This window comes from Galleria mellonella, unplaced genomic scaffold (assembly GCF_026898425.1).
Source record: "Galleria mellonella isolate WM207_F2 unplaced genomic scaffold, CSIRO_AGI_GalMel_v1 utg173, whole genome shotgun sequence".
In the NCBI taxonomy this organism is placed as follows: domain Eukaryota; kingdom Metazoa; phylum Arthropoda; class Insecta; order Lepidoptera; family Pyralidae; genus Galleria; species Galleria mellonella.
The window spans coordinates 2,698,110-2,713,741 of NW_026442016.1; the positions used below are offsets into that span (position 1 = coordinate 2,698,110).

At 32.7% G+C, this 15,632-nt stretch overlaps 1 protein-coding gene across 1 annotated transcript; it reads right to left on the reverse strand.

Moving 5' to 3' along the window:
* Positions 1-504: 504 nt before the first annotated feature.
* Positions 505-12,996, reverse strand: LOC113515371 (probable cytochrome P450 304a1). Its single transcript, XM_026899551.3, has 10 exons — positions 12,839-12,996; positions 10,122-10,370; positions 8,539-8,711; positions 7,859-8,131; positions 7,400-7,517; positions 5,474-5,654; positions 4,282-4,399; positions 3,150-3,236; positions 2,324-2,378; positions 505-785 (listed from the first exon to the last, which is right to left on the reverse strand). The coding sequence occupies exons 1-10, from the start codon at positions 12,936-12,938 to the stop codon at positions 592-594; spliced, it is 1,548 nt and encodes a 515-aa protein (XP_026755352.2). The 5' UTR covers positions 12,939-12,996; the 3' UTR covers positions 505-591.
* Positions 12,997-15,632: the final 2,636 nt, after the last annotated feature.

The following is a 15,632-nucleotide window of genomic DNA, read 5'->3' on the forward strand; positions in this document are numbered from 1 at the left end:
CATTAATCTAATCGTGTTTTATCTACAGACAGTGAATCACGTTAGTTGTTAGCTGTCTTTTTTTATCGGTCACCGTGAGGCTTAGATGCATTCGAGTAAATGAAAAAGGTTGTAAAAGAGTCAACTGGACGCTATTATTTTATTGAATTTGTATTTTATGCAATGTAACTGAATTCTTGTAGATAACTAAATAACGTTACCTGCGCGTATTAAAAGGGCTCTTCCTTGAACACAAATGGAACCTAATGATATTTTGTAAACAGTAATGGGAAATTGAAAATTAAAAATGAAACTCCGTAGCTTAGCTACATAGATTATCCAAGGCAATACAAGTGGTAGTACCAGTAAGGGATAAATGTAAATGTGGATCATGGCAGAGCAATAGGTCTGTTGTGAGGAATTCTTTAATCACGATGGTTGCTAACGAGACTGCACGTAGGTTGATGATACTGGATGACTGCTTCATCACTAACCAATTATTTAGAACAAAAAAACTTAAGACACTTACCTATACTATACACATTTATTTTTATTTATATTTTAATATGTATATTTTAACAACATAAAAAAAATTGTGAGTAAAAATTAGTTTTAGACTGATGGTTGTCTGGGTGTGACTCGCACCCAGTACTCGGGTATGGTGGTAATGATGCCCTGTAAACGTCGCGAGGGGGCGCGCAGGCGGTGGCCGTCGGCGGGCGACACGCGGAACGCCTGCATGAACGCCGCGAACACCTGGAACATCGACTGCCGGGCGTACGTCTCGCCCGCGCACAAACGCCTGCCTGCAAAACGAAATATCAGAATTTTACTTCGTCCGCTTTAATATAGCCTAAATGTCGCTTTAAGGATTACTGTATACATATATCATATTGCTTTGTTGGTGAATGGTTGCTGTAGTTTATGAACGCTAATACTAGGGATGTAACTTATTATTGCCGATCCTGAAGAAACAAAAATAAAAATGGGTGTATTAATACTTTTTGAAAAAGCTTTCAGAAATCTTTCAAACATTATCGAAACTTTCTACAATAACGTCTGTAATACAATTTTCTCAATCTCATATTTTTCTGTATAAAATCGGAGTATGAACTTCAAAATAAAATATAAAATCCATTTTTAACACATGAGAAAACAAAAATTTATTCTATCGAATCTTATAGTTCCTAATTCATCTGAGATTATAATGCAATATTTAATTTCATGTCTGGTGAAGTACTTATTACAAAAAACATACCTATATACTACATATCATCATAGTCGTAGAATACTGACGGATCTGACAAAGATTACATATAAAGATCCGTCAGTATTCTACGAGTATGACGATATAATAAAAACGACGTAGAGCTGAGACATACATATCAAATAAGTAGGTCTCCAATAGAATGTGATAAATAATAATAACGTTTTGTAATTAAAGTGCGTTTGATATAACACTATCTCCAGTCATGTGAAGTGACAATGGGGTATAAGCGACTAAAAATATTCGAATACGTGGTTATGAGTATATATTCATAAGTACTTATTCGAATATTTTAACCTATGTTATAATATCAACAAAGTATTTGTGTATACTCTATACGCGTAGGATAAGTACCTACTCACATTCCTGTATTATTATTACAACATACTATGAGCTCATTTTTTGAAACGTCATCGTACCATCGGACAATGAACCCTTTATAGAAAGGCTGGTTGGCGGTTATTAGCGGATACCGTATAATTCTCGTCTATTAACTGTCATTATGTCAGGGTGCATTAAAAAAAAACTAGAGTGCCAAAATCCGCCAACTGGAACGATAAGTAAGTACTCTTTACTCTAATTACCAGGTAAACAGCTGGTGGCATGCATGTAAAACGTTTAAGTGTTAACGTTTGCGCAAGAAAATTCATTGTTCATAAATAAATAGAGGCCTTCCAATCATATTGTGACACCTGAATACCTGTATACATTGTTTTGCTCGACATTATCTCCCTACAGTAAATTAGTTGCATGCAGTACATCATGGTCAAAGATCAATCGTATCGTGACTCAATAGTAGATGCCGAAATGATTCTAAACTCGAATCTAGCCGACATCAAAAACTTTGTCCATTTAAATTCCTATTAGGTATATTCAATAAATTTTTTGGTGATCAAAAACTGCGATAGTGAACCAAAACAATTTGAGTCACGGCGGTATACTCACCCTCTGATATGTTAAATTTTAAATTCACCATAACAACAACAGTCGATAGAATGGTTGTAACTAACCCATGTGACTTACACTCGTAAGCCATATTTTATATTATTTTAATTTTTTTAATTCATCAATACCCACCAGCACCAAATGGCAAAGATTTGTCTAAAGAAACATCCAGTCGTCCATTCACGATGAATTTTTTTTTTTTTTTTTTTTTACAACACAGGGGGCAAACGAGCATGCGGCTCACCTGATGGTAAGTGACTACCGCCGCCCATGATCATCCACAACACCAGCGGCATTGCAGGTGTGCTTTTAAAAAGGAATATACTCTTTTCTTGAAGGTTATGTTGTCGTATCGGTTCGGAAATACTGCTGCTGGAAGTTGATTCCAAAGAATGGTTGTGCGTGGAAGAAAGTGCCTTGAAAAACGCACGGTGGAAGATACTTCCAGATGATTGGGATGAAACTTTAGTTTGTGGCGGGTTGTACGGTGGTGAAAATCAGCAGCAGGTATCAATCCGAACAATTCCTCAGAACACTCCCCATGATAAATTCGGTAGAAGATGCACAGAGATGCAACATCTCTGCGCAGTTTCAGTGGGTCGAGTCGGACAGTAAGGCGTTGACTATCGATAATTCGAGCCGCCCGACTTTGAATGCGGTCTAACGGAAGGAGTTGGTACTGTGGCGCTCCTGCCCACAGGTGAGAACAGTATTCCATATGCGGCCTGACTTGGGCTTTATATAATTTCAGGCGGTGTTCTGGCATGAAATATCGTCTCACCCTATTGAGCACTCCTAACTTTTTGGAAGCTATCTTAGCCTTCTCCTCCAGATGACCGCAAAACTGGACGTCGCAAGATATATCAACGCCCAGAATTCCTAGACTCGACTTTTTATCAAGGGAAGTGCCCTGAAAGTGAGGAGATACGACAAACGGCGTCTTTTTTGCGGTAAACGCGAATCTTTCCGGGCGAAAGTTTTCAGGATCTCCCCAAATTGTTTTGTCCATATGCAGGATATAATAGTTGGTGCTGACCATCGTACCCTGAAAAGTATCGTTTAATATATTATAAATAAGTACAGGAATTAGTTGACAAGCTGACCAAACACCTACTCTGAGTCCTGATTGAAAGTGGTTACAGTCTCTTGAAGCATTAACACGTATTACAATTAGATTTATATATTAGGAGAACTTTTTTTTTATTATGAAATTATCATGAATTTATTGTAAAGATACGTAAGCACGTAGAGTAATAGCTACGATTTTATAGTACACTTATAGATGTACGTACATTTCTTATATAGTGAACTAAATATCTGTATTAGTTGCAAATAAATTATAATGACAATGATTTTTAAATATCAAATAAAATATTAATCATTAAATCTACTGCACTATAGTGAAAAAGTAAAAAGTTGTAGAAAATTACATATTTTTTTATACAACTTAGAATGGCAAACAAGCTGACGGCCCACCTGATGCAAAGTGGTAACTGTTGCCTATAGACATGAACAGTATCATGGGCATAACAGAGTATACTGTTTCGCCCATATTACCCCCATGCGTTGCCATTCCTGAGAACTCAGATGTTATTCCTCTGTACCCTGTAAATTTACGCCATATCCCACCCTTCAAACGGAAACACAGCCATGCAAACAACTGCTTCACGGTATAAACACGAATATTATGAAAACATTGCATAGGATTTAATAATTAGAAAATTAGTTTAATGGGTATGGGCTCTAAGAGTATATGTAGTAATGCCATAACATTAGGTAACGGTCGATTTATGTGGTAAAAATTAATTATATTAACCCACTTACATTAAAATATAACGATTTCATGATTTCTATTGCGCTTGCATAGCCAAGCAGTTGTGCTTGCATGCCTGTTTCGGAGTTGGTAAGGTTGGTAGTGTATGTAGTGTAAAGCATAGCACCTTAACCCAATTTTCAAACCATGAATAGTATCATGGGAGTTACAGTAGGTATTTTGTGATATTTGTGTATATACAACAACGTACATATATACAACGTTTAAAACTTTTTATAATTTTGCTTTTTCGAAAATAATAACCAGCAATATTTACCTCAGGTATTTTATATCCATGGAAAGTAGTGTCAGTGATAGCACGATGTGGAACTCCTAGAGGTACAAGAGTATCAAAACGCATTGCTTCGCGTAAACACGCTTCCGTATATGGCATACTGAAATTTAAAATAAACCATATACAAAATAGAATAAATGTTTGTTACAATAGTAATTCCAGCAGCATCATATTATTTTTACTTGTTGTGTAGGTATGTTCATGGATTTAAATTTGATGTTGCCTAATTAAATTTGCATTCAATAGTTATAAGCATGGTAATGGCATGGCGCTGATACAAATAATTATAATACTACAAAGTTGTATACATAGGTACCTATTATTTAATATATATCTACCTCAAAATGGCTGCATTTATACAGCCATGTTCCAGTTCGAAGAGTAATTATAGCCACAGATTATGTATGTATGCATTTAAATCACAATTCGTACTATTACTTAAGACTATGTTGCAATTGTCCATAAATCTCGTGTGATATTTCTGATTGTATTGTATTGTATTGTAAAATCTTATTTATTTTTTTCTGATTTTGCAGATTTGAATGTCAGGTATATAATCAAGTTAGAAAAAAAGACGTTCTATATATATATTTTTTTTATTTCTAATGGCGAGACTTTACTTGGTTTACTGGTAACCACGGTTTACGATAATGTTACGCTATAGTTTGATTAATGTTTTTTATATCCGTAGCGGACGGGCCTTAACGGGTTTTTTGGGTCGTCTTCATTATTTCACGGTAGCCACCATAATAACGGTATTCTTATTACATGTCAGAAACATGGCGATTGCCTTCTCCATTTTATATTCTATTACTATAAGGGCACTTTATAAACGATCAATCAGAATAATATTGTTTAAATTATTATGAAAATTGTACTTCGGTAAACTCCAAAGTTAACCGAAGGATATGAACACTCTAAATTCTTAACGACTTCAACGACTTGCCCCGATATCAATTGACCTGAATTCATTCTCACCTATTATCCTGTACTTCGAAAGCATAAACCAATAGCTCAGATTGTGTTACCATTCTATTTTAATGTATTTGAAAATAAAAAATAATAAATAGTTTACTTAGTATCGTGACTTTTACTAATAGCGATCAAAACAACGCAAATCTACGAAAATGCTACGCCAACTGAAGTTGACAACATGAAAATGAGTAATTCGTACTTTTTCCTATCATCGAGATTAGGCAAGCGTCCGCTGCCCACAACGCGGTCTATCTCCTCGTGCACCCGATCCTGTATGTCGGGCCGCAGCAGCAAGTGTTCCACCAACATTGTGAGCACCGCCTCCACGGCCGTCGCAGCAGGGAACATATAGTCAATGCACGTAAGCACCAACTGGTCCACTGTAAGACGAGATACTTATTAATAATAAATAGTATATAAATAAATAGTAGTTAAAAATCTCATACATGAATCAGAATAGGATTTGGTTCGTATAATTCGCCGATATAGAATGGTTTCTTAAACTTTACCCGTATTTTAAGTCTGTGCAATCGGAACATCTTAATAAAAAGTCCTTCTCCATATCAAATACTACAAATACGTGTGTTAGATTTCATAAACAATTGAATTCATTTTCCTAATTATAATATTAGTACCTAGACATTTAACTTAATCGCAATTTAAGCACAATTTGTGTATTAAGGTACAACATTAGATACACAGATATATATCTACGTAATCCCAAAAAAACCTACTACTAGTATACCACGTCTTAATACTAGAGTACGTACTAAGTATAATATAACTATATATTGTGCTTACAATATCTGTGTATTGATTCAAATACATATTAAATATCGGTTATTTAATATATAATATCCAATGAGGAACTCAATCGAAACAAATATAAATATCCGACCAGTATAGGCGATTTCAAAATAGGTGAAGAACTTTTTTCCACCGTCAATATCCAAATGAATCTAATATATAAATACCTAAGGGTATTATTATTACCTACACCTAACACTTACAATGTAATAAATACATAGAACACGTACAGATCAATACAAACAGTGTCATGAATGCAAACGTTTGCATTGTACGGGGCATTGACTAGCAGCTATCGAGAGTACAACTGCTACAAGGTCGTTAATCGTAACTCTGTTGACATTATTTCTTATAAGAACTACCATGGATAATACTCATAGTATAAGGTTTTTTATATTACTTTGGTGGCAAACAAGTATACAGACCATTTGATGGTAAGCGGAGTTTCCGTATCCTATCGATATTTACAATATCAGGGATGTCACGAATGTCAGGGATGTAGTGAAATTATAATCCGAGAATTTTACTATTATTATAAAATTGTAACTAGACGTTACCTGTGCATCGGAGATGTTTAAAAAAAATTAATACATGTGTCTTAATAAGACCAATAACTGCCAAAGTAGTAATTTTTAGAATATTTTTTTTTAATTGAGTGTTTGTTCCGACATCACACAAAAATACTACAACGCAATGGTTGCAGTTTCCGCAGTTGTATTTTTGAAGGTATAACATAAAATCTGGTATCATGGTATTTCATTTTATCGTGATATGCCGTCTGAAAATAGCCTATTTTATTGATTTTTTTATTCCTGAAATCTACGCGTATTTACGAATTAGCGACCAAAAGCTAGTAGGTATATAATTTTAGAATTATATATATATATATATATATATATATATATATATATATATATATATATATATATATATATATATATATATATATAATTTATCATTGCTAAATTTATAAAAATAAAAGGGTAACCTTTAGTTTTTTGTATGAAAGGTTAAGGATAACAGAGAAATTTTAAAAAATCATTTACTAAAATAGTAAAAATAGCTACAAAGTTTGTATATTAAGTTGGTCACCATTGAACTCAATAAATATTTCATATTGCTGAATAATTGGAAATCTTTCCCTAATGAGCTGAAATAATAAAAGATAGTAAGAGAAAGTTATGCAATAACGTAAATTTTTTTACAGCTAAGTATTTTTATACATAATTTAGAATTATTTTTTTATATCTATTAATATAACGTTTATGTAGGATTCTAGGATTGTAGATGTATAATTTTTATATTTTTATAATTTTACCTGAAAATGTGGATTTTCCTTTCTCATCAATTTCACTCTTCATTTTCTTAATGTACATGTCGAGAAAATGACGATCGTGCGAAGGATCATGTGTAGCAACTACATTATTAACTAAATCCTAAAATAAAAATTAATATTTTTACTGGCCGTTTTTTATGGATAATACTTATAAAGTACCATTTTAATTATTTAGTTGCATTAGGTGCAGTGCATTATGCGAGATATCCTTCGCTGTAAATAAAACATGTAGATTTGCATTACAAGGCGTGACTCCATGCAAATATGTAATATAAGCGAGGAATTTTGTTCTTCGTGGATCAAAAATCTACCATCTGCTCAGGCCCTTAAATACAATTTTATTCGTGTCTATATTAAAAAAAAAAAAAAACTAATTAGATTGAATATAACTCAGCGAGCTAAATAAACAAACCACTACTAAGTATGTAATAAAATTAATACCGTAAAAAAATCCAATAAACATTGATTGCCCTTTTTTAAGGCGTTGTATCCACTATAATTAGGTAAAACATCCTTCAGCCAAGGAGTAAGAGAGAGTGCAGCACCTAAGTCGTTGGAATTTCTTTGGAAGATGAGTGCTCCTTCGGCAAGTTCCCATAAAACCTTGTAGTTCGATCTTGGTATTGTCATTCGACTGATGATATGGAGTAAGCCATTCATGAAGGGTGCAGCGAAATAGTGAGGAAGGTAGATTAAGTCTCCTTTTACTAATTCCTGTTGATTTAAAGGAAAATAAAATAATATAAATTAGTTTATGCAAAATCAAGAGAAAAATTCGTACAAAATGTTTTCATCCATAGACTCCTAGTACACGATATCTTCCCCAATTTTTATATTTATTTTATACACACGACGTCAATATATAATTTGTTTTTTGTTTAATATTTGAAATTATATTAAAAATGATATAAAAATAAATACTTGAAAGATTATATTGGCTGTCAAAATTGAAGTATATTTAAATTACTATTTATTACTTTTAGTCAGTGGCAAACAAGCTGACGGCCCACCTGATAGAAAGTGGTAAACGTCGTCTTTAGATATGAGCAGTACCATGGACATAACAGAGTATACTGTATGTATATGTAATTAAATATTATATGTATTATCGAATTCATTACCATTTCAGCATTATTCGTAGGTCCATGTATAGTCATATCCAGCATTTCTTTTATCTCGCTCTCTAGTATTGATTCTAAAGTTCCATCGCGTCTGCCAAACCCGTAGTCCCTCATATACCGAAGAGAGAAACGCCTCTGCACATGCCATAAATAGCCATCCGTGAAGAATATACCTTAGAATACAATTGTAAATTATTAATCCAAATAAGGGACTACTCACACTTATTTAGCTCTATTCAGCTTTTGTCCATAGAAAACAACGATTTTGTATGGAGACATGTTTGCATCCATTCAGCTCTCCGCGTTTATTCTGCTTTTGCGGCAATCATAAAATAAGGATAAATGTGTATTAATCATTCCAATGCTATAGAGAGCTTTCAGCGCTGTTCCGCGGTGTTCAGCGCCTTCACCGTCGAACGCGGCGAAACAGCTCTTTACAGGGATGTTTCGCGACTCCTTGTCGACAAGTTGCAACCTGTATTGTTTCTGCATTGATTTGATTTATTATTGCGTAATCATTATGTACGCAAGGATTAAAGAGTGCAGAGACGCCGTACGCGGCTGATAAAAGCAGAGCTGTATAAGTGTGACTAGAATCGTTCAGCGAAACGCAAATGGAGCTGAATAAGTGTGAGTAGTCCCTAACTCTAAGCATCTTTAGTCCAAAAAGGACTAAAGATGCTTAGAATTACTTTACGAGATAGGCAGCGTGTCTATCAACGTATTACGATTAGGTTCTTGTATTTTTTAGTATTTTTTTTTACAAATAATTACCTATATTATTTTTAAAAATCACAAACTTTTATTCGAAAATATCCAAATAAATTATTATCTATAAATACTTTCATATTGTCAACAAACGCCTTCTATCTAACGGAGTATGAAAAAGGAGTTCGAGTCTATTTTCTGTGTGATATTGTCTCCAACCAATAACCAGATTTTTGAGAAATCTCTAAAAGTTTTAGTCATGAGAGGCCTTGATGCATGAGCGATGCTCATGACTAAGGGTCCCAGATGGTCCCGAAACTAGTCGAGCTTTTTCGACTAAAATATATGTAAGTTAAACCGATAATTATTGCATTAAAATAAAAGTTATAGTACTTTAGTATTATTACTCATAACGTGATTATAATAATCGTGTATATGTTGTGTTAGTATACACATAACAACTTTATCCATTCATAGAATAAAGATAATGCGACATATCAGTTTCATACAGTTATTATTAATGAACAAGACATAGGAAATATAATTATAATAATAGACCTATAGCTTCTTACAATAACATTTTGATACTTATATTATTACTTATGGAATTACATACATACATATCTGTTACGCCTGTCTCCCATTAGGGTAGGCAGAAACAATGGAACGCCAAATGCTTCGATTCAAACAAACCTCTTTCGCTTCTTCCACATTCATCAATCTTGTCATACACGCTCGTCGAACTTATGGAATTATACCAACTCATTCAAAAATCAGCAGAGTGAACAAACTCAATACTGTAAAGACATTTTTTAAGGCTGTCAATTAACAATTACTGAATAAATCCCCTTCCCACTGTATGATGCATTACTTACCCAATCTTTTCCAGTATGCTCTAAGCCTTGCCAAAATTATGTCCATTCTTCCGTCAAACTCCTCTCGGTTGAGCATTTCCTTGATCAGAGCGGAATCGTTGACAATCACAGCTGGTATTGGGCCCAAGAATAGGCCTATCAATTTAGTATCGTACCACTTTCCCAGCCTTTTGAACGCTAGTGATAGATTATTAATCGCACACGCCAGGACTATCCAATAAGACCCATAAATTGGTAACCGTGGAGGTCCTGTCAAGAAAGTAATATCATGAAATATTATCCCATAAAAAGATCATCAATCATAGGTACAAAATAATTTAAAAAAAGAACCAAAGAGTCCATATCTTAAACATGGCGGACATATTCTTTATTCATTCATTGTTATTGTTATAACAAAACAATCCATTATCGTTTCTAGTTTTCTTTTTTTTTAATTTGTTAGTACAGTAACTAGAAACAGTCGACTTCAAAGTATAGACTTTGAATCTATAGTGATTAATCGCAAGTAAATTCGTCATAATGGACTAACTGGCCTGACTTTATCTTTACTTACCTAAAAGTGATACTTTTATCATTGATTCTTCGCCAGCGAATACTATATTGCAGGCGAGATTACTTTTCATAAGGAAAAACAAACATAATACAGCCTTAATAAACCACTGTAATATGAGTTTTAAATACATATTTCTTTACGGCAAAAAAAATATTCAAAATTACCACTGAAATTAACTAATTTAACTCATGCGGATCCACGGTAAACGGCTATAAATGAATTGGGCACTTCCTGGAGGAACAATTTTCTGGTTTCAAATTACAAAGAGATATAATTTGGGGTCACGAACAATTATATAGATACTATGCAAGTAGTTGCCTAATTAAAACAAGCAGTGTAAATATATGAGTGATAATAATAACAAACAATGCGTAAATGTGAGGCAAAGTCCGCCGCATCTGTCTGTAGGTATGCGATAATTACAAAAAGTATAGTCAGCTTTTGATTAAATTTGAATGTAACCGAATTTAGTTGAAATTATCATAGGTGTTTCTATGATAATTTTTCTCTCTGAGTAATATTAGCAGTCAGTTGCAACATTCAAATAATTAATAGATTTTTTTATTTGTCTTTTAGTCGAGTCCATTATTCTTTCGTTCTATATCTAAATAGTTCTTTTTCATGTATTAGATCGTCTATTACAATATTTTAAAGACGGTACATAGTGCAATCTAGTATCATGTATAAAATACTGAAAGATATTATAACTGAGGTATGCCACGGTGCGTTTTTGGACTGCCTGTCACAATTCGTAAAAATGTACATAACTCATTAACAGCTTCACAAAATTAATCCTAAGAAATATGTAGATCTAGAATCTCATTTTCCATACTTACCTCTGTTTTACACAATAATTAATCGTAAATCAAAGATCAAATTAGTAATGAAGAGATCCTACTTAGGGTTAGGGAAAAGAGACAAATTATAAAAACGATTGGATGAAAATGTTGGAACATTTGATACAACATGACGAACTTAGGAAGATTATAGTAGAAGGTAAGATAGAAGGAAGGAAGGGATAAAATATTATTTTGCAAAATATAGAAAAATTACAAGTAACGTAGGGGAGAGGTGGGAGAGTTGAGCCCTCTTTCAAAATTGTATGAACTTGAACGAAATGTCAATGCGATCATCGATCGCATGCGATCAACCAATTACAAGTATACTCCTATTTTGCATCACGACTATTTTGTTTGGCAATTAGAATTTAAAAAGTGAAAAAAAATATTTTTTAAGTATTTTTCTAATTGCTATTGTATTTATTAAAGTATGTATTGTGTGTTATTATTTTTATATTACTAGATAAATGCAGTTTAACGTGTGCTAAGTGATTTCACTCTACGATCGGAGGGTTTTCTATGCCATAAGCTAAATACAAAATTAATGTAAACAAGAGATTCAGATTTAGAATTCAATTGGTAGAATCAGTACAAAGCATCACAGGTAGTTAGTATCATGCATTTATTATCATGCAATAAAAGACTGATTATTACAAAGTTTGATAATATGTTACCTGAATAAATCGTTTGATAATTTTGTTAAGCTTAAAAAGATACATATTAAAAAAGATAATATATTGTTTTACAATAATATTGAGATTGATAAATGATTCCAAATTAATGGAAATAGGTTAATAATTAAAAAAATTAAATAATATTATTATGTGTTTTTAAAAAGTTAATTGTTGTTATTTTGGAACATTTTGTTACAAATGTTACGAAAACTTATTACCTTTATGCTTTTTCCTTAGTGGGTGTACTAAAAACATGTAAATTATTATGTAAGATAATTTAATAAAATTATGGTTCAAGTTAAAAATAATTTTCCTTTTTCCAAAAATGGTAAACCAAAATAACAACTCTTCCCATAGCTCGGTTCTAATGTCTCTGTTTGTGGGGAAACTTGACTGATATCTCATTTTTTATTAAAATGCTAATACAATTTTACCTGTGTATTATATTAAAAATACAATTATGCACAAATGTACCTATTAGAGTAAGGTATCGTAAAAATGTAATATCGATTTTCTAAACTCAAAAAAGAAATTACGACGTTGTATGTAAAAAGTGGCTCAATTCTCCCGAATTCCCCTACATTATATAAAAAACTCTAAATATTAAAAAATACTATATATTACACCAGTATAAATTATATAAAAACTTACCTGGTGGAAAATTAGGCAGTGTCTTAAAAGCATTTTTATAACAGTAGACCACAAAATATATCACAAAGGCCAACGCAATAGTTGTTCCGATACCAATCATTTCTTCAAGTTATTATTGTTAAATAATTAATATAAGTTTAGGGCCCGAGTTGTTATTACTGTGGTAAAGTTGTAATTGAAAGCGAATTGCTGAGGAAATAACTATATAACTTAATCATTGGTATACTAATATGATGAAAGATTGTTTTTGAAGGGTTCCGTATTCAATAACGAATAAATATACTTACTATCAATCTTTTTTTTTTAAGTAACTTAGAATGGCAAACAAGCTGACAGCCCACCTGATGGAAAATGGTAACCGTCGCCTATAGAAATGAGCTATACCATGGACATAACAGAGTATACTGTTTCGACCATGATACCTTCCATATGCTGCCATTCCTGAGAACTCAGGTGTTATTCTTCTCTACCCTGTACATTTACTGCCATATCCCACCCTACAAACCGACAAATACGTTTTTATACTATCAAGGTGGCAAAATATACGTAAACTTGTAAATCCTTATGTAATGTCTTCTTTTGAAGACCTTCATACTGCAGATTCTTGAGCAAATAACAGCAGGAAACCGATTCTATAATCTACATAAATGTCCGCAGAAAAAAGCTCCTCTAAAATTTAAAACCAATATAATATAATATGCATTTAGAGAAGAATCAAAATATACGATTATAATCGTAGTATATTTTTTTTCTTATCATTTGCTATCATATACAATTTCTAAATACGAATAAACTAAAACTACAACATATGCATACATCTCTGAGAGAAAAAAAAAACAATATTACATTTTTTAAAACAAAGAAAATAATTTTCAACGCCAAAGCGTCTATATTATTGCTTTTTGCAACTACTAATTAATTAACAAAGATCTATACGAAAGTAATCTTAGGTGGTAACTGGACATCATACAAATAGTACGGGTATAGAAGGCAACAGACCATATTTAAACTAATAAAATTAATACCACAGTATATAATATAAGACGTTGTACGAGAAAGGTAAAGGTGACAGAACTCAAGAAAGTGATACTTATTATTTATCAAATAATTCAAATCAAATAAAATATGCAATGAAATAAGAATAAGTATAAATATTTCTAAAGAATTTTATAAATAAAAATAGCTGCCTAAACCTGTTGGCAGAATTTAAATTTACAAAACAATACGAATAATTGCAAATTTTACAAAATACCAAAAGTCAAAATATGCAAAGGTTTGAATATATGACTCACCAAACTTCCAGTATCTTTTTTTACGCGACATAAAGATGAATAAATATATTTGTCAAAATGGTGATATTCATCAAAAGGCAAATCATATTTGCTATGTTACAGGCATTAGCTATTAAAAATTTCAATTTTTACTCGATCTACATATGGAATTAAATTATTTGACATCATATTTATTATACAATTTGGAACGTATCTCTAAATTCGCGTCATTGCTCTTTGTGGTTCAATGATAATGTATCACAAACATGATAAATTGTTTTTAAATAATTATGTTGTACCTATATAAATAATATATCTAATGAGCACTAAGTATCACTAGGTAAATCATCTGTATTCTATAAAGCTAATTGCACGTTTATCGTATTTTTAATTTGTTTTCTATTGATATATTCTCTACATTCCTATTGTTTGCAGTAACTAGTCAGGACCAAATTTTTTTTATATCACTGAGGTGGCAAACAAGCACCTAAGCAAGCACGACGCACCTGATGATTAACAGTTACCAGAGCTTATGAATGCCTGCAATGTCAAGGGTACTAACTACGCGCGCGCTGCCAACCCTGAAGAAACCCTAAGCTTGCCCGGATCTGCTGATATATCACTCTTTTGTCAGTCTCTATCATACGCCGCACAACACTGATGTAATCTTCAGTCGTCGCCATAGAAGGCCGTCCCTCACGCACATCATCGGTGAGATTAGTGCAACCACGTTTAAACTTATTAAACCAGTTGTAAACAATGGCATGAGACGGGGCTTCATCGTGAAAGGCCAATCGTAGTCTATCATATATCTTTCTTGTTGACTTAGATGACATCGAAAGTCATAAAAAATCATCGCACGAAAATTTTCTCGTGTTAAGTTAATGATAACGTTACACAGACTATTTTAAATTTTCCGCCAAACCGTAAAACAAATGACAAACGAATAAATTATATACATATATAGTATTATTTGTAAAGAGTTTCATTTTCAAAATTTTTTTTTTTTTATTATATTGCTTTTAAGTAGCCAGTTCTAAAAATTTACAATGTAGCCCTCTTATCCCCCTTTTAAAGAACCTCATGCTGTAGTCTCTTGAAAAAACCTCGACAGAGAGGTCATTCCATAACCTGAGCGTTCGTGGGAGAAAACATATCTGAAACCGCGTTGTACGTGACCATCTAGGCTCTAAGATATGAGGCTGAATTCTCTGTTGATGGCGGGCCGTACATATAAAGTGGCTGTAGGCATCATATTAAACAATTCCTCTGAGCACAATCCATTGTACAAGCGGTAGAACACACAGAGTGAGGCAAAATTACTCCTACGACTTAAGGATTTGATACCGCTTGAAAGCTCGGGATCATCGACGATTCTCATAGCTCATCGTTGCACTGGGTCGAAGGGTTCAAGTTGGTGCTCCCGCCCATAAGTGACAAAATTATTAAAAAAAAATCATGACATTTAAATTCTTAATACAGAACCTATAACAAGTAAAAGAAAGCAAAAAATGATAGCTTGA

Bases quoted from the DNA above. Each gene is read 5' to 3' on its own strand.
- LOC113515371 (XM_026899551.3), bottom strand. From the start codon at position 12,938: ATGATTGGTATCGGAACAACTATTGCGTTGGCCTTTGTGATATATTTT. The intron at 7,518-7,858 runs GTATTAATTTTA...TTTTTATTTTAG, and splicing joins GTTTATTGGATTTTTTTACG to GATTTAGTTAATAATGTAGT. The intron at 2,379-3,149 runs GCGTTTACCGCA...AAAAAAAAATTC, and splicing joins ACTTTCGCCCGGAAAGATTC to ATCGTGAATGGACGACTGGA.